The 17,251-nt window shown below is 35.5% G+C and overlaps 1 protein-coding gene across 1 annotated transcript in view; it reads right to left on the bottom strand.

The window, feature by feature from the left end:
* Positions 1-17,251, bottom strand: part of LOC111054236 (venom dipeptidyl peptidase 4) — a 32,760-nt gene that overhangs the window by 15,157 nt on the left and 352 nt on the right. Inside the window, exons 2-9 of the mRNA XM_039424757.1 lie at positions 16,130-16,221; positions 12,160-12,240; positions 10,535-10,587; positions 8,722-8,918; positions 5,634-5,806; positions 3,923-4,026; positions 1,139-1,262; positions 230-444 (exon numbers count right to left, since the gene is read on the bottom strand). Coding sequence (XP_039280691.1) covers positions 230-444; positions 1,139-1,262; positions 3,923-4,026; positions 5,634-5,806; positions 8,722-8,918; positions 10,535-10,587; positions 12,160-12,240; positions 16,130-16,221 — 1,039 coding nt within the window. The remainder of the gene's footprint in view (positions 1-229; positions 445-1,138; positions 1,263-3,922; positions 4,027-5,633; positions 5,807-8,721; positions 8,919-10,534; positions 10,588-12,159; positions 12,241-16,129; positions 16,222-17,251) is intronic.

Here is a 17,251-nt window from a genome sequence, read left to right as displayed (position 1 = left end):
GTAATGAAGTACCTCACCCCAGGAGTAAGTAACTATTAGGCCTAGACAAAATAATATCGATAAATATACATTCAAAGCTCCTGTTTTCCCAATGCTTCGGTATCACTTTATTGGAGGTTGAATGGTGGAGAGGACTTGTAAGTCCTAGCTCCACAAAATAAAATGTAAGTTTCCAATCCAAATTTCAATGAATACCTAGGTACTGTGAATGTAATTTGAGCTTACTTACATCAAGGAGCGTTTAGTATCATATACAACAATTGAATCAACAGTTCTCAATCCAGATGTTAACGGCTTTTGAACTCCGTTCTCTACGATGGTCAAATGCTGATAAGTTCCAGCTTTACCTTGGGGTTGAGGTAAAATGATTGCAAAACATGACGCCGTTTTGAAATAATATGTAGGGTTTTGAATCCATCCATTAGGTTGTTTGGTCTCGAGAATCTATAAAAGTCGAAAGAAAGTATTATGCTAGTCAGGTACAGTAGAACTCCAATTATCCGAATTGATGGGGACCGGGACCCATTCGGATAATCAAATATTTGGATAATCGGAGTTTTTTTGAAAAATTGCCATTGGAGAGAAAAAAAGCTACGTTTTGATATTGCACTATTTTTTTATTGAATTAAATGAAAGAAACATTACATTTTCACATGTTTTACTACTCTTACTTCGCGGAGGGAAAAACAATAGTGAGCGAACGCGCAAACACTGGCTTCGCGGGGGGAAGAATAGTAGGCACTTAGACTTCTTTGGACAATTTTTCTTCTGAAAGTGATTCGGATAATCGGCGATTCGGATAGTCAGAGTTCGAATAATTGGAGTTCTACTGTAGTTTAGAATTTATCTGTACTGAATTACAGGGGCTGAATAATCCCATTTTATCTATGCTTCTATGCTTAGCCTAGGCTGTAACATATAAAAGTTTCTATAAAAAAATGTAGGTGGAGGAAAAATGTTGTGTACATCACGAGTGGAAAATGTTTTTTTCTCCCTCAGGGAATTTGTTGCCCTCGGCTTCGCCTCGGGCTTCAAACTTTTCCCCTCAGGAAGAAAAAATGACACTTTTCACTCTAGATATACAAATAAATAACTATTATTCAACCTTAATAGTGATAGAAACTGAATTTTCTGTTACCTTTTGACATTTACTGGTCGTGACATCACACATATTAGTAACAACATAGTTCTGAATGCGATTGGCCCATGCAACAACCACATTCTTTTCATCTACCCAGTCCAGCTGTACAGCAATGTTCTCCCTACAATTTAAGGTAGGCAAAAACAGTTCATTAGTTTCCTCAACAAATTTTATTCTTATGTTTGACTTTCAACTTTCCTTGCCCTCCTACCATATGTAAGGAAAGTATTGCTTTCCAAGAAAAATTTAGGTACCACAATTTCTAAATTTCTATACATTTCAAGGTCCCCTGAGTTAAAAAAGTGGTTTTTGGGTATTGGTCTGTATGTGTGTGTGTGTGTGTGTGTGTGTGTGTGTGTGTGTGTGTGTGTGTGTGTGTGTGTGTGTGTTGTGTGTGTGTGTGTGTGTGTGTGTGTGTGTGTGTGTGTGTGTGTGTGTGTGTGTGTGTGTGTGTGTGTGTGTGTGTGTGTGTGTGTGTGTGTTGTGTGTGTGTGTGTATGTACGTCTGTGTACACGATATCTCATCTCCCAATTAACGGAATGACTTGAAATTCGGGATTTTACAATATAAGGATCCATTACGAACAATTTCGATCAAATGCAATAAAAGACCACGGCTAAAATGGAAAAAATGTTGTCAAAAACCGGGTTTTTCGCGGTTTTCTCGAAAACGGCTCCAACGATTTTGATTAAATTCATACCTAGAATAGTCATTGATAAGCTCTATCAACTGCCCCATATATGTAAAAACTCCAGGAGCACCGCCCCATCTATGCAAAGTTTGATTTTAGATTCTTAATTATCAAGCTTCAAATACAATTTAAACAAAAAATTTCGAGTGGGAAAGATTGAGCATGAGAATCTCTGCAGTTAATGTACAGTAACATTTTCAGCAAAAATTGAAAATGAGCTCGAAATTCGAGAAAATGTGATTATCCAATTGTGATTTTCATAACGGCAAGGAAAGTTGTGTGAGTGCGCCACACCAGATTTTTATTTTAGACATTGAGCAATTTTGGGCTAATGCCAATTATTGTCTCTACCCGCTTCGCGATTAGGGTGCGTATAGACACAGTCAGCGGTCTCAGGTGGCATTAGATGTAGGTACATTATTATTATGAACATACTAGCTGGCCCGGCGAACTTCGTACCGCCAAATAGTTTAATGCATCTCATGACAAACTTCCTGAGGAGACGCGATGCGGCATTTTATTTATATAGATAATTTTCCAACTGCTAAATGAATGATTTACCAAAAATCAATTAATTCTGAATACCGAAGACAGCACAATTATTCGAAACAAAGCAGTGTATTTAGAGCATGTAAGTCTTTAACCTGAGGCCGCACTGCTGGATACACACAGAACAGTCATTTTGTTTCTAGTCGGGGCGTTTAGAATAGAATACATGGACGGTTATGGAGCAGCACACACTCTTGTGTACTATCTACCGATGGCTGTTGTATGAAGCAATGATTATAACAGCTGATTTTTATTTCTGTGTATGGCCAGCTCACAAATCTTCTCCCATAAGGACTACATGTAAACTTTGAAGGACCGTAGGAAAGAGTGCTGAGGTCGGATTATACATGTGATAGGCCATAAACCTGGTCCTGAACATAACGAACACAACTAAAAAAATCATCAAATTTAATGCACACATAAAAAATTTATTTAAAGTCAAAATTTGAGGCTCGATTTTTATTTATATAGAAGATTATTCTTCTGATACAACTAGAAAAGCGTGAACGCTCTCTGTGAACGCACACCATTATTCATCATCTCTCGTGTCAAAGACATTGCTTGAAACAGTAATTACATCATAGATTAGCAAGAGACATTGCAGTGATCATGAATGAATGTATGAATAACATGACCATTGAAAGGAGTGAAACCAGAAAATGAATGAAAATCAATAAAACCAATTGCACCAAACTTTTATCATTGAATTATTTTCAACTATTATTATCATCATTATGTATGCATGAAAACGCGTGATTATATATCTGGAAGGATTCGTCATCCTTTATTAATGTTGTGAATGTTCGCTCTATTTAGTGCATCATATCCCAGCATGCACTCATCCCTTCCCTTTCTTATTCCGTGCTTCTGTTGGAGATCTAATCTGACAAAGTCTGATCATCACGCTAAGGGTAGGCGCACACAGATCGACATCGGACGGACGGCACGCATTGGACGGATCGGACGATTAGATTTGATGCATTGTTTTCAATTAGAGTGCGCATACCTATATGATGCGGATAGGTATGCGCACTCCAATGCATCGAATCTAATCGTCCGATCCATCCGATGCGTGCCGTCCGTCTGATGACGATCTGTGTGCGCCTACCTTAACTCTACATCGCAAATAACAATAATTGTGAATCAAATATTTATAAATCTATTTCTGTATTTCTTGGCTTTGAATAATATTGAATGAAATCTAGAGAATTTACTCTCTATCACGTTCTCCTTGGGCTCTCAACATCCTTCCTGTGAATCAACTGAATCAACTACTATACTAAGTATCGGAGTAATATGCTAGTATTATCATGGAATAAGTGAAGATTCTCTGTCGTAGAAAATGAGATGGCGGTTTTCTGTGTTCAGCAGATTATTTCGATTTCAACGGTTAGTGAAGAATTGGAAGTGAAACAGATTCTGGCAAAAGCACATTGAGCTTTTCTGAATGTAGATGATTTGATGGAATATTGAGGAATAAATATATCAATGAATATTGATGGGTAAATATTGATAAAACATAAAATAAATTTTCACATACTTTGTCACAAGATCCACAGGAGCTTGTAAGCCATCTATGACGATTTCCTTCTTAGTCTTCAGATTGATTATATGTACACTTGCCACTGGGATAGGAGTTCCTGGCTGAATAAACATGCAAATATGTCCAAATGATGATGAGGAAGAATAATAAAGTTTAATGAAAATCGGAGAAATATTTTAGCTGACAAAAGATTCCGGTTTCTCATCAACCATGCAGAGTTACTTCACAATGAAAATAAAATTTTTTGACATTTTCATGAAGTTTGAAACGAGAGTTAATACCATTGCAGAACAGGAATTCAACAAAGAAGTAGATAACATATATTTTAGATCTGGAGAAGACCTATTCAATGGGTACATGGTTACGAGCCAATGGGTACTCTGTTATGAACCAATGGGTACTCTGTTATGAGCCAATGGGTACAATGTTATGAGCCAATGGTTACTCTGTTATGAGCCAATGGGTACTCTTTTATGAGCCAATGGGTACCCTGTTATGAGCCTCTGTTATTGGCCTTTGCCTGCAAATTTTGAGGGTGCTGATCTTCATCAAGATCACTCACTGATTATAGTTTTTTTTTTCTTATAAATTATTTTTTTCAAATTTTGCTGGTGGAGTTGAAATTTATATGAATTCCACAACAATCCTTCATGAATAGTATCTCTCAATGACTCTCTAAGCGTCATGATGCACAAGTGATAGAATAATATTAGTATAAAAAGTGTAGGCTATATATCGATGGTTCCTATTCAACCAATGCTAATGAGTCGATGTCAAACGAGGCAAACGACAGAAGAGTCCTGCGACAGTCGAGACCAGCGACGGTAGAGACCGGCGACATTCGAGGCCAGCGACGTTAGAGGACTCCTGAAAAAGTGGCCTCAAATGTCGCCTGCGTTAGGCGACAGTTGAGGCCACTCTAATTCTTGTACAGCCCCGACAGTCGAGACCTGCGACGGCAGAGGACTCCTGAAAAAGAGGCCTCAACTGTTGCCTGCGCTAGGCTCTCGAGAATGGTAGACAGCACCAAAAGAATATTATCATTTAATTTGTATGGATTTACCAGCAATTGAATAATATCCCATTATTCCTTCCATATTATGAATAAGTATTGCAACTTTACAACTGTAAATAAACCTTAGTTGCTTCATCATAAAAAACGAAATTTTCAAACTCGTAAATACCTTTTTGATACTTTGATGTCAAATTCTCAGTTCATGATAGATGTAGGATATTATTCTACTATCAATATCCCTACTGTTACAAATCAATAACTTTTATCAATTTCACACATTCACATTTTACATTTTCTTGCTGCAAGCGAGTCTCTAATTTTTGTACAGGCCCGACAGTCGAGACCAGCGACATTCGAGGCCAGCGACGGTAGAGGACTCCTGAAAAAGAGGCCTCAAATGTCGCCTGCGTTAGGCGACAGTTGAGGCCACTCTAATTTTTGTACAGCCCGACAGTCGAGACCTACGACGGGAGAGGACTCCTGAAAAAGTGGCCTCAAATGTTGCCTGCGTTAGGCGACAGTTGAGGCCACTCTAATTTTCGTACACTCCCGACAGTCGAGGCTTACGACCGTAGAGGACTGTAAAACAGTCCTCTACGGTCGTAGGCCTCGAATGTCGTCGGTCTCGACTGTCGCCCCCCCCCCATGCTAATAGTTTGATTGAAAGAATGTTACAATAACTTAGTTCCTCACCTTTGGAATTCTGGTCGCCACGTCTTGCGCATATTGATACATAGTGAAACTAAGAAATGCTGAATAACTCGGATAGTGTTCTGTTGGTACATTGGAATCATTAAACGATAGGTAGCTCATAAAAGCGCCATCACTCGAAAAATAAAATGCTCTAGTTTTTTCATAAATCTCATCTGAAAACAAATCATAGACATGTGTGTAGAGGAATATAGAATGACATAATGAGGAACATGGAAAGATGACGAAATATGATATTCATGATGGGGCAAAAATGTTTAAATTCAGTACTGTAGGTATTTCCAGTTCCATCCAAAATTTGTGTTTTTACAACGGTTTTTTGCGTTTTCTCGGCTTTTCTGAGAACTAATGAACGAAAAATATTTGAATTTACTATGATATACTGCAAACAAATTTACTTAATATAAGAATCTGGAGCTGAAACCATAGAAAAAGCATGCGAAAGCATACGCTATGTTTATTTTAAGATAAAACCTTTTAGATCAGTGGTTCCCAACCACTCATTTCTGGCGACCCACTTTTGAATGTTTTTCATTCTCACGATTCACTGAATCTCCTTCATCCTCAAGAAAATGAAAAATAGATTCAATAAAGACATTCATTCCTTACTAGAGATCAAATATTCCTGGAAAACTCCTAGGAATCTTGAATATTTTAGAAAGGTTTTTGATATTTTCAAATCATTTATGGAAATAATTCATAATCCAGTCCTTGAAAAATTGAATCCTCTTCAATGTTTCTGACCAGATAGCTTTCAGATCTGCTGATGATTAATTGATTAGCTACTGTCACTCTACTATTAAAGGCTATGTGTGGTTTTGTCACATAATTCTATATCTTAATCAAATAATAATAATATATAGTAGCTACGATAATCAGATAAGAGCTTCTATGACATCAGGATAATATTATAAGCAATGCGATTATTATGATGTACCATAAATACTCTCATGATCTATTCTAATAAATCATCGCGATCGCTCTTGTCATAATATTCCCCCCCTCACACACTCTCTCTCTCTCTCTCTCTCTCTCAATGAATTTCTTTTGAATGTTTTGGTTTTATTTAATCTCTTCCTGGAATCTTGCTCTTGTCATGGCATTCCCTATCTCTCTCAGCGGGTTTTAATTCTCTCACTCTCTGCCTTAGCTGGCTTTCCTTGCCAAAGTCGACATCGTATTCAGCCTTAAATTTTAAGTTATTTTTCATTAAAAACTCTCAGCAAAATCTGAGTCTCTTTTTGATTCTCTCAATGTTCTTCTTTTCTCGTATCCTAAAATTGAAACTCCTCCCAGCTCGACTTCATACACGTTACCATCACAATCATAACAATTCAAATTTATAAACTCCACTCCTTCTACAGATACCAATTATAATATCCCTACAGCTGCTGGATATACTTTTTCACTTTCCTTGCCCTATTATCATAGGTAAGGAAAGTATTGCTTTCCGAAAAAAATTAAGGTATCCAATTTCTAAATTTCTATACGTTATCAAGGTCCCCTGAGTCCAAAAAAGTGGTTTTTAGTTCCCTTGTCCTATTACCATAGGTAAGGGACGTATTGCTTTCCGGAAAAAATTAAGGTACCCCAATTTATAAATTTCTATATGTTTCAAGGTCCCCTGAGTCCAAAAAAGTGGTTCTTGGGTATTGGTCTGTATGTGAGTGTGTGTATGAGTGTGTGTGTCTGTGTACACGATTTCTCATCTACCAATCAACGGAATGATTGAAATTTGGACCTTAAGGTCTTTCACTATAAGGATCCGACACGAACAATTTCGATCTAATGCGATTAAATATGGCGGCTAAAATGACGAAAATGTTGTCAAAAACAGTGTTTTCGCGATTTTCTCGAAAACAGCTCCAACGATTTTGATCAAATTTATACCTAAAATAGTCATTTAATAAGCTCTATCAAATGCCACAAGTCCCATATCTGTAGAAATTCCAGGAGCTCCGCCCAATTCAAGCAAAGTTTGGTTCTAGATCCACAATTATCAGGCTTGAGATACAATTTAAACAAAAAAATTCAAATGGGAAAGATTGAGCATGAAAATCTCTACAATTAATGTTCAGTAACCTTTTCACCTAAAATTTAAAATAAGCTCGAAATTCGAGGAAATGTTATTATTTCAATTGACAACTGCTGGCAACTGTTGATTCTATCAAATAGTTCACTATGAAGAGATAGCAGACTTCGTGTGTCTCCAGCCTTATTGTCCTGTCACCAGCTGGCTTGGATCTTTGAATAGTAGACTTGAGATGCGCGCGTGAACACTAGCATCAGGTGATAAATTTTCATAACGGCAAGGAAAGTTGTGTGAGTGCGCCACACCAGATTTTTTAAATGGGCATTGTTCTGGGAGCCACATCTTAACTATTTTCCCACAGTTTTCTACCTACTTTATCTCATACAAGACCAAGGTAAGGAGCTGTCGTCCATGACTCTCTCCCGGAGAGTCATCTGTATTGTGTATAGTCGAGTTATCTGTAAAGTTACCTGTGTAGCTATATCCATGGAGAAACGATAGCATAAACTAATTTTTACGCTAATTTTTCTCTATGCTATATCTGTGTAGCTTTATCTGTGGAGTTCTCAGTAGAGGTATTTGTAAAGTTATCTGCAGAGCTATTTGTAGAGTTATCAGTCAAGTTATATTGTCATGTTATAGCTCCTGGAGAGATATCATAAACTCTCCATTCATCTCATTTTACAAATTCTAAAATTATTTTGATGAATCAGTGGCTATTACAATTCCAAGTCATTATCATTGAATATGGAAGTCTACTACAATATAATAATAAAATAAATCAATGAATAACACTTCACAAACTGTCTTTTTTTCAGGGCTACTCTTAAATATTAATAAAAATAGAAATCTAAGTACCCTTTTTAAAATAGTTCAATCACAACATGTTTCGGCTATATGATGCCATTATCAAGTGATTAAGAAGGATACTTATATTTCTATTCTTATTTATATTAATTTCATAAACATATTCATCAAATAAATCAATTTATTAATTAATATTCCCTTGACTGTGCAAGTTGGTTAATTTTCAATTACCTTCGTAAACCCAGTCGCAGACTCCGTTAAATATAATGCCTGGCACCCCAGTGAATGTCAACCTGACCACAGTATCGGGAGAATAGGGCGGCTCTGTATAGTACATATCATTATTAATCACGTAAACGATTGCGTGGGAATTGATTACAAACCGAGCAATTTGCACAGGATCTCCACCGGCGAGAACGTGCTGAGCACTAGAAAAAATATTCCATTAAATTATAAAACCGTTTGATCGATAGGTGCACTTGCCAAACGCATATTGAGAATTGATTATTAAGATCAAAGATGAATAAACACTGGAAACGAATTCTGGAAAAACGGTATCAAATCATTTTCACATCATAAACTATGTAATTTTCCTGTGTCAAAAGGAAATTTCATAGCAATAATTCAGTGGATTTCGCTGTGAGAATAAATTCCAAATGAATTACTCCAATTCTAAGTATTTGGAGTACTTCAATTCCAAGTACCGGTACCTAGCCAGGAATGTACGATAGCATGTCCAGAAAGTAAGTTCCGTTTCAATTTATATCCGCTGCAGCGCTGCGATCGCAGTTCCGCACATGCGCGGTAGACGCTCTGTATCAAGGAGAAGAAACTTAAGGTGCTGGAGATCGCTGTCAGCCACAATACCACAGTATACATACAGTACGGAAACTTGGCTAGTACCCTGACGCTAAAATCCGCCATCTTGTTAGGAAGCGCCGCATTGTAATAGTATTGATGGTAGGTTCGGATCACTTCAATGATCCGGATCAATTGATCTCGTTCACTGCTACGAGCCAATCAGAAGACCAGGATTGGAACTTCCCAAGGTCACGTGACGTGTTTAGTATTGGGGTCATGTAAAAAGCATTGGTTAGATAGGCGATTTATTACAAGTTTCCATTCTGTACTTATTCTGTGACAATACGCTTTGTTGTGCTTGTCGGTGTTGATTGAAAATCCCGCCGCTTGTGAAATCAGGTCTGTGGTTCGTTTTCTGAATGCAAGGAAAGTGAAACCAAGTTAAATTTATCGGCAAATTTGCGATGTTCATGGACAAAGTGCGATGAGTGATTCAATGGTGAGAAGATGGGTCCGACAGTTCAATGACGGACGTAGTTTCCAACTGGTTGAAGACACAGGCGGCAAATTTCTATGAAGAAGGTATACAAAAACTGGTGCCACTCTATGACAGATGTCTGAAAAATTTCGGTAGTTACCGTATGTGGAAAAATAGTTTAAGAGTTGTAGAATTTTGTGCAATAAATAACTTTTTTGTATCTGTACACAATTTAATTTTATTACCAAACGGAACTTACTTTCTGGACCTACCACGTAAATAAAGTTAAAGTGAAATGTAAGTTGAATATCAATTTCAATTAAATGTCTAGTTATAAGAATGTAATACTACTCATGGGTTTTGGTTTTAAGAAGTGAACTTTGTTATTCCAAGTTGCGTAAATTGAAAGTACAACTCTGATAAAGCCTCCAGGCATCCAAATTTCAACTTTCCAAAGTTTGTGACTTTCAGCTTTCTACTCAAATGAACTTACAAAATCCATTGATTCAGAATTCATCTTTCAACTCTAATTCCAACACCTATACGTACGGTACACATATTGGACTACGAACAAACAACTATTATATTTCACTCGTATCTCTGTTGGAAAGCGAGAGTTTTCTCACAAACCGTGCAAAGAAAACTCGGCTCGGAGTTTGTAGGATTCAAGTTGGAAGGATGATTATTATCACATTAAAATGTAGGATAAAAAATCATTAGGGACTCATCGAAAAGAGGACCAAGAAAAGCATCATGGCGACTCACCCAGTTTTGATTTCGATGACAGTGTAAATACATAAGAATGAATATGTATATACCTGAAAAATAATTCAGCAAAATAAATAATCCTGAAGAATAAATGATTTCTGACTCCAGAGTGTGCTCAGAATTATCATGAGTTAAGGCTGTGCAAAGGTTAAAATTAAACTTCCCACTGGTGATATTTATCAGAGTAGTGTTTCGATTTATATACTATCAAGCTATCAAAATTAAAAAGTTTTTTCAGGGAAACATTTTTTTTCGATCATTACTTTTTGAGATATGAGCGCCTAAAATTCAATTTTTTTTGTCAGAACAATTCAAGTTCGGTGAAAGATAAAACCATGAGATTTCAAGGATAGATTCTTCATGGTATTTTTGATCTAAAATTTTTCTGAAAATATCAATTTTTGAGAAAGTCATTCAATTTACCAAAAATGACCGAAAATAACTCAACTAAAAGTTATCTTTGGTCATTTGTAGTAAATTGAATAACTTTCTCAGAAGATGATATATTTTCAATGATACATTGTGCATAAATACTTAACATGAGAGAAGGCACAACTGGCTCATGCCCAAAACTGTCCCATTTCCAATTTATATTGTACTGTCCGAATCAAAATGTTGGTTATGTAACTTCCACTTTTCAAAATACAATACACGCTCTACAATACTTGGATAAACGAGGAAATTTTGAATCAAATGAATACTATTAGAGTCTAAAATCAAAAAATATTTGCAGGGTATGTCTTGATATCCTGGAAATCGATAATAAATTTATACATAGAGAAACAGATGAATATCTATTATTTATCAATCTTCAACATAACACAACTTCTAGAGAAGTACCATGGGCCTAAGCCCAAAACTGTTCTAATTTTTATTGTATAATTTGTATAAAACACTATAGTCATAATACAATTATGACATTGAAGGAAAAACTAGGCTGAGCCTGTACTATTTCTCTCCAAAAGTTTTGATAAAATGTTAATGTTGTCCAAATTACTTGAATATTGCTAATTAAACTCTCCAAAAAGTGAAATTGTCAATATCTAGATGTACGATATTGAACAATGTTCAATTCACTATTTTGTGTCGTGTGAACAGAGCAGGAATGATGAAATGATATTATTGAAAAACTTCCGTTGCCTCTGATTTGGAACATGAATATTAAATAATTTTGTCTCTTTAAAATGTATTCCAGATGTGTGAGATACCATGTCAAATTCGAAAATCATGTATTACTCATATGAAAATTTATCATCTCTACTACGAAAACTTATCATAGAGCATAATATAAGCGTTCTGTGTATCACAATGCTATATAAAATAATAGCATAGAGTGACATGGCTGGCTCAGGTCTAGTGTCAGAGTTTTCGGGGTCGCAACCAGTCAATTTCAGGGCCTCTGACATGACCCAACGACTGCTTTTTAGGTAGCCGGGACCGACGGTAACGTGTTCATCTAAAACACATAATGCTAATCGTAGTACTGAACTTGAATTCAGTGTCATCAACAATGAATCAGTATTTATATAATACTGACTTTATACTCTAGTACTGACTAAAGTTCTCTACTTTATAAATCATTTATCAAGTCTTAAAACTATCTATGAATTATTATAACTTGCCTTAATGCAATTATGTGGGACTAAAGACCATTGTAGATCATCAGAATCCCAAGCCGAGTCCAAAAAACCTGTGAAATTACTCTGAAGCAACGAAAACCAATGAATTGAATCAGTAGTCGTACAATGAGAGTAAATACAGTCATGAACTCATCACTTTGCAACAGTACACAGGAAATTAAAAAAAAATCAACAGGCCTGTTCCACTTGCAAGTCTACAACTTGCATCCATAACTTTATTTATCACTAGCCGTCAGGCTCGCTTCGCTCGCCATATCCGTCTAGCCAGGGGGCTCCGCCCCCTGGACCCCCGACTGGATCGTCCAAGAATGAGATCAGCAGGCTCGCTTCGCTTGCCTGCATTTTTTATTTGAGCATTTTCATCATATGTTAGGACGATCCAGTGGGGTGTCCAGACTAAACGTCTGGCAAAACGGATATGGCGAGCGAAGCGAGCCTGATGGCTAGTAATATAACTTTCCCAGGAATAGCTTTAATTGGAGTAGCAGTGTCCAATCAATTTTTCCGCGATAAATGCATTTCAGTCTTCAACTTGGTGCCAACCTAACAAAGTCAACTCAACTTAACGCCAACCTGACAAAATTATTAATTTAGTTACCAGTTAACAACTGTTTCGAAGAGGGACTCTCTCTAGATTTAAGTTCTATATTAACATATGGTATGGACATTTTTCAATATTATAATTAAGAGATTGGAATAAGAAGAATATACATTCCAAAAGACGAACTTTAAACCCTTAAAAACCACCCTTAGAGTTAATTTTTTTTTTTTTTTTTTTTTTTTTTTATTGAAATTGAAATTGAAATTGAAATTTATTTATTTCCAAAAGTACAAAACAACAAGCAGTATGCAGTAAAACATGATACAATATGATATAATACAAAAATAATGTTTTCAACATTTTAAACTAAAAATCAATACACTTCAGAAACAATATAGTACCCGCAAAGAAAAAACTGAGCGCGGATACGAGTTGCTTTTTTATCGTACAACAGTGTGATTTTAGACGTATGATTTTGGATGTGGAGATGAAACTGCAGAAAAAACAGATGAAAGTCAAGTGAAACAAAACAAGAAAAAAAAAAGACTAACGGAGATTTCAAAAACTCTATACACACGATTTGACAATAGACAAACACACACAAGTGGGCTCACCAAGTGGGCTCATAAGCCTTTATCCAGTCGTGAAATTCACCAGCCTTATGTTTATCACAGCTAATTTTAATAATATTATCAGGAACTGTTTGTAAGATTTTATTTACTCTAAAATTTAATTGACGCCTACAAATTTCTAGGTCAATTCTGTCCTGTTCAACTGTCTGATATCTGAGATTATATGGAGTTTCACGAATATTAATTTCAATATTTTTCCTTTTTACATGTTGAATTAAACTCTTAATGTATAATTCTTTTAATTGCAAAACATCAAATGTTATGAACAATTCAGCACTCGGGAAACGTCTTTGTTTTCCAAGAGCCGCTCTTATTATATACTTTATATACTTCTGCACAAGAAATAACCCATTTATGTAACAGTTTGCCGCACCACCCCAAGCCAGTAATCCATACTGCAAGATGGACTGAACATATGCAGTATATAGCAATTTTGCAATACTCTTATTGTTTATTAAACTGATTCTATGGAATCTGTAAATCAAGTATTTCAACTTCTTACATTTATCATCAATGTGATAGTTCCATCTTAGATGTGCATCAATTATAACTCCAAGGTATTTAGCATGGTCAGTTTCTCCCAGCAATGGACACCGGCATGGGGTAGATGTGGACGAAACACAGGATGAGGCATGTATTTGTAGGTTTATATTTGTGGGTTGAGTACTGATGTTTGGTGAGAAGGTTATGAAATTACTTTTTTTATAGTTAAGTGTCAAGGTGTTATTATCTAACCAGGATTTGATAACCTTCAGTCCCTCCACTGCTAGGTCATTCACCTCCTTCCATGACCCACCCGTAAAAGTTACTGTGGTATCATCTGCAAATGAAATTAGAGTTCTCTCTTCATTGCTGAACCTGAGTAGATCATTGACATAGATGAGAAATAATATTGGGGAAAGTACAGTTCCCTGTGGTACTCCATAATCTGTTAAGCTAATTTGATGAGATTCATTTCCAACAGTAATGACCTGTGCTCTGTTTTTTAGATAATTTTCAAATAATTGCAATTGTCTGTCTCGAATTCCTATATTTTCTAGCTTTTTCAACAATTTTCTATGTGGTATTGTGTCGAATGCTTTGGACAAGTCTAGGAATACAGTGAGTGTTTTCTTTCTATTAACAAAATTATCCGTTACTATTGATATTAAATGTGATATGGCGTCCTGAGTGTTTTTACCAGCCTGAAAGCCATATTGATTTTTATGGAGTATTTTAAATTTTTCCAAATAGCTTATTATTCTTTTTTTATTATCTTCTCCATAATCTTTGATAAATTGGAAAGCAGGCTTATGGGTCAAAATATTGCCAAAAGATTTCTTTGTGCGCCTCTAAAGTGCCAACTGAACCTACCATATTTGAAAGTTTTTGGTCCGGTAGATTTTTAGTTCTGCGAGTGAGTGAGTGAGTCAGTGAGTGAGTGCCATTTCGCTTTTATATATAGAAGATAGAAGATAGAGAAAATATAGCATACAGTAAGCTATAGATGGCATGAATAGCGTTCATGCATAGAAAGCGTATGCTATGAGATAGCATACTAAATTATGATTGTTTTTCTCTCTGATATTATTCAGCTCCCGTACAAAATTATTAATAAAATTGAAAATTATCCAGGAATGTCGTCGTTGAAAGAATTTTATATCTAGTCAAGTTTTAGAATTAAAATTGTTAGGTACTTCAGAACTCCAATTCCAGATAGTAATTCTTTATAATAATATACAAATCAGTTTCATTCTGCCAAAACAATATTACAAATCATATCACACCAATACACAAATCAATACTTACCAATAAATTCGAGTCACAGAATCGTATGATGGTTTCATGTAATAATATGGATATACTTAAAGTCTATAGGTGCGTACAGATATACGCACTGCGAACATGAGCAATTCACTTTTAATCAGCTGATATCTGTATTTTTACAGAAACGGTACGATACAGATATAAAAGTCTTGGCATCAGCTCATTAAAAGTGAATTGCTCATGTTCGCGGCGCGTGAATCTGTACGCACCTTTTGATAGCAGACCTCTCTGTATAGGCTACACATATTGTAATAGTAGTTCAAGCAACTTGAAGTTATGTTTAGATGAGAAACTCCACTTGATAAGTTGATAACTAGATGATTTGAATCCAAGAATTATGGAATGAATAATATTTGAATCAGTAATAGTGAATACAATATTGCATTAATAATTTATTGAAAATGGAAAAATGGAACAAACGTTATAGAATGTGATTCAATAAAAATTTTAGAAATTGATTGTGTAATATTGACGATATAAATACTAAAGAACAGGTAATGTTGAGATGAGATGATGAATATGTATTATGTAAAATGGAGATACGGAAAATGGATGAATGAATGGAATGAACAATGGTAAGGAGGGGAATTCGAATATTTGTCATGCAGTGATCTAGGATTGGACAGACTCAGTTATTTTCTCTATAAGATATTTTTCGCTACCGCTAGTTCAATGGTGCTGAGTACTTCTGGTCCTCAAGAGCAGACTAAATATGTCAGAATTGCGACAAATCAATGATCCTATGACTCAAGTTTATTGGAATAGTGTACAGTAAAGAATAGAATTGAGAATACAGAATGAATACAATTAACGACTCTAATACCGTTCTCATTTCGTTATTATGAAACGTTTTTATCCCTCTTCTACGAATGTAACTGAAGTTATCATAATCCAATAGCACTAGAGAGAGCTATTCTCACTGATAGAGTGAGGCAAAATCATGAGGATAATAGTACCATTGTAATTTACTCACATAAGATTCTCCAGGTGCTGTACTTTTCTTTTTGGTTACTACATTAAACGTTTCCACAGCGTTTCCCGGTAAAATTTTGGCCAAATCAACATCTGAAACGCAAAGAATTAAGCAGAAGAGTAGTTCACCCTCAGCAAAATACTAATATCTAATTTCACGATAATGAAGACTGTGGCTCAGTCAATCCTAAACCTAGCGCCGCAGTGCAGGATGGTTTCTTACAGCTTGGCGTTGTTGTCATTCGAGATGGGTGGCTTGGAAGTGTTTCGGCCGCATTGCAGGATGACGGTTTATTTTTGAAAAGTCAAAAATAATTTTTTATTCATTGACAGCATACCTACAAATCTACATACCTTTACCCTCAATCAATATTAAATTATACAATAAAAATCACAAATGGATATAAGAGGATTTGTTTTTTTCTAAAAGTACCTTTGAAAACAAAACATCATACTTTTAAATTCTATGATGACTGCAAGAATGAATTCGAGAAAATTATGTGAACTCTGGCGCTATGAGAGTCATCTTCATCATCATAATTTCACTAACAAAAATTGCCTAATCAGACTTACAAACAGCTTATAGTTCACTCTTCTTCTGAAGCTCTATGATTTTGAGTTAAATTTAACATATTGAAATACATAGTATATTCGAAAACTGTTATGTATGAAATGTAATTCCATGAACGTTTTAGATTGATGATCAAATTTCAAGCAAAGAAGAATTCACTCGATGAATAGAACTCCTAGTAAAGGCCGTATATGCAACCAGCACTACATTTCAAATATTCATCTCCATTATAGTGATTTTTTTCCTCCACTAAATATTACAATAAAGTTATGAAACACCAAGTGAAACACCTATGCACCGTTGAGCTCAAATTATTGTCAATTTTATGTTTATAATGTAATCATACATTTTTTCCTTTCACATTTTACTTGATTTGAAAACATCTTTATAATTTTTAATATTTTTCATTATTCAAACCATTATTAACTGACTGATTTATTTCGACTTCTCACTGCACACGGACAAATCATCCACGCATATTCATTCGTTATTGTTGCACTATTATTTTGTGAATATGCTTTTGATGAATGAAATGAGTTTTAGTTTGAGTAT

This window comes from Nilaparvata lugens, chromosome 3 (assembly GCF_014356525.2).
Source record: "Nilaparvata lugens isolate BPH chromosome 3, ASM1435652v1, whole genome shotgun sequence".
NCBI classification, from domain to species: Eukaryota; Metazoa; Arthropoda; class Insecta; order Hemiptera; family Delphacidae; genus Nilaparvata; species Nilaparvata lugens.
This window is presented reverse-complemented; position numbering and strand designations above follow the sequence as displayed.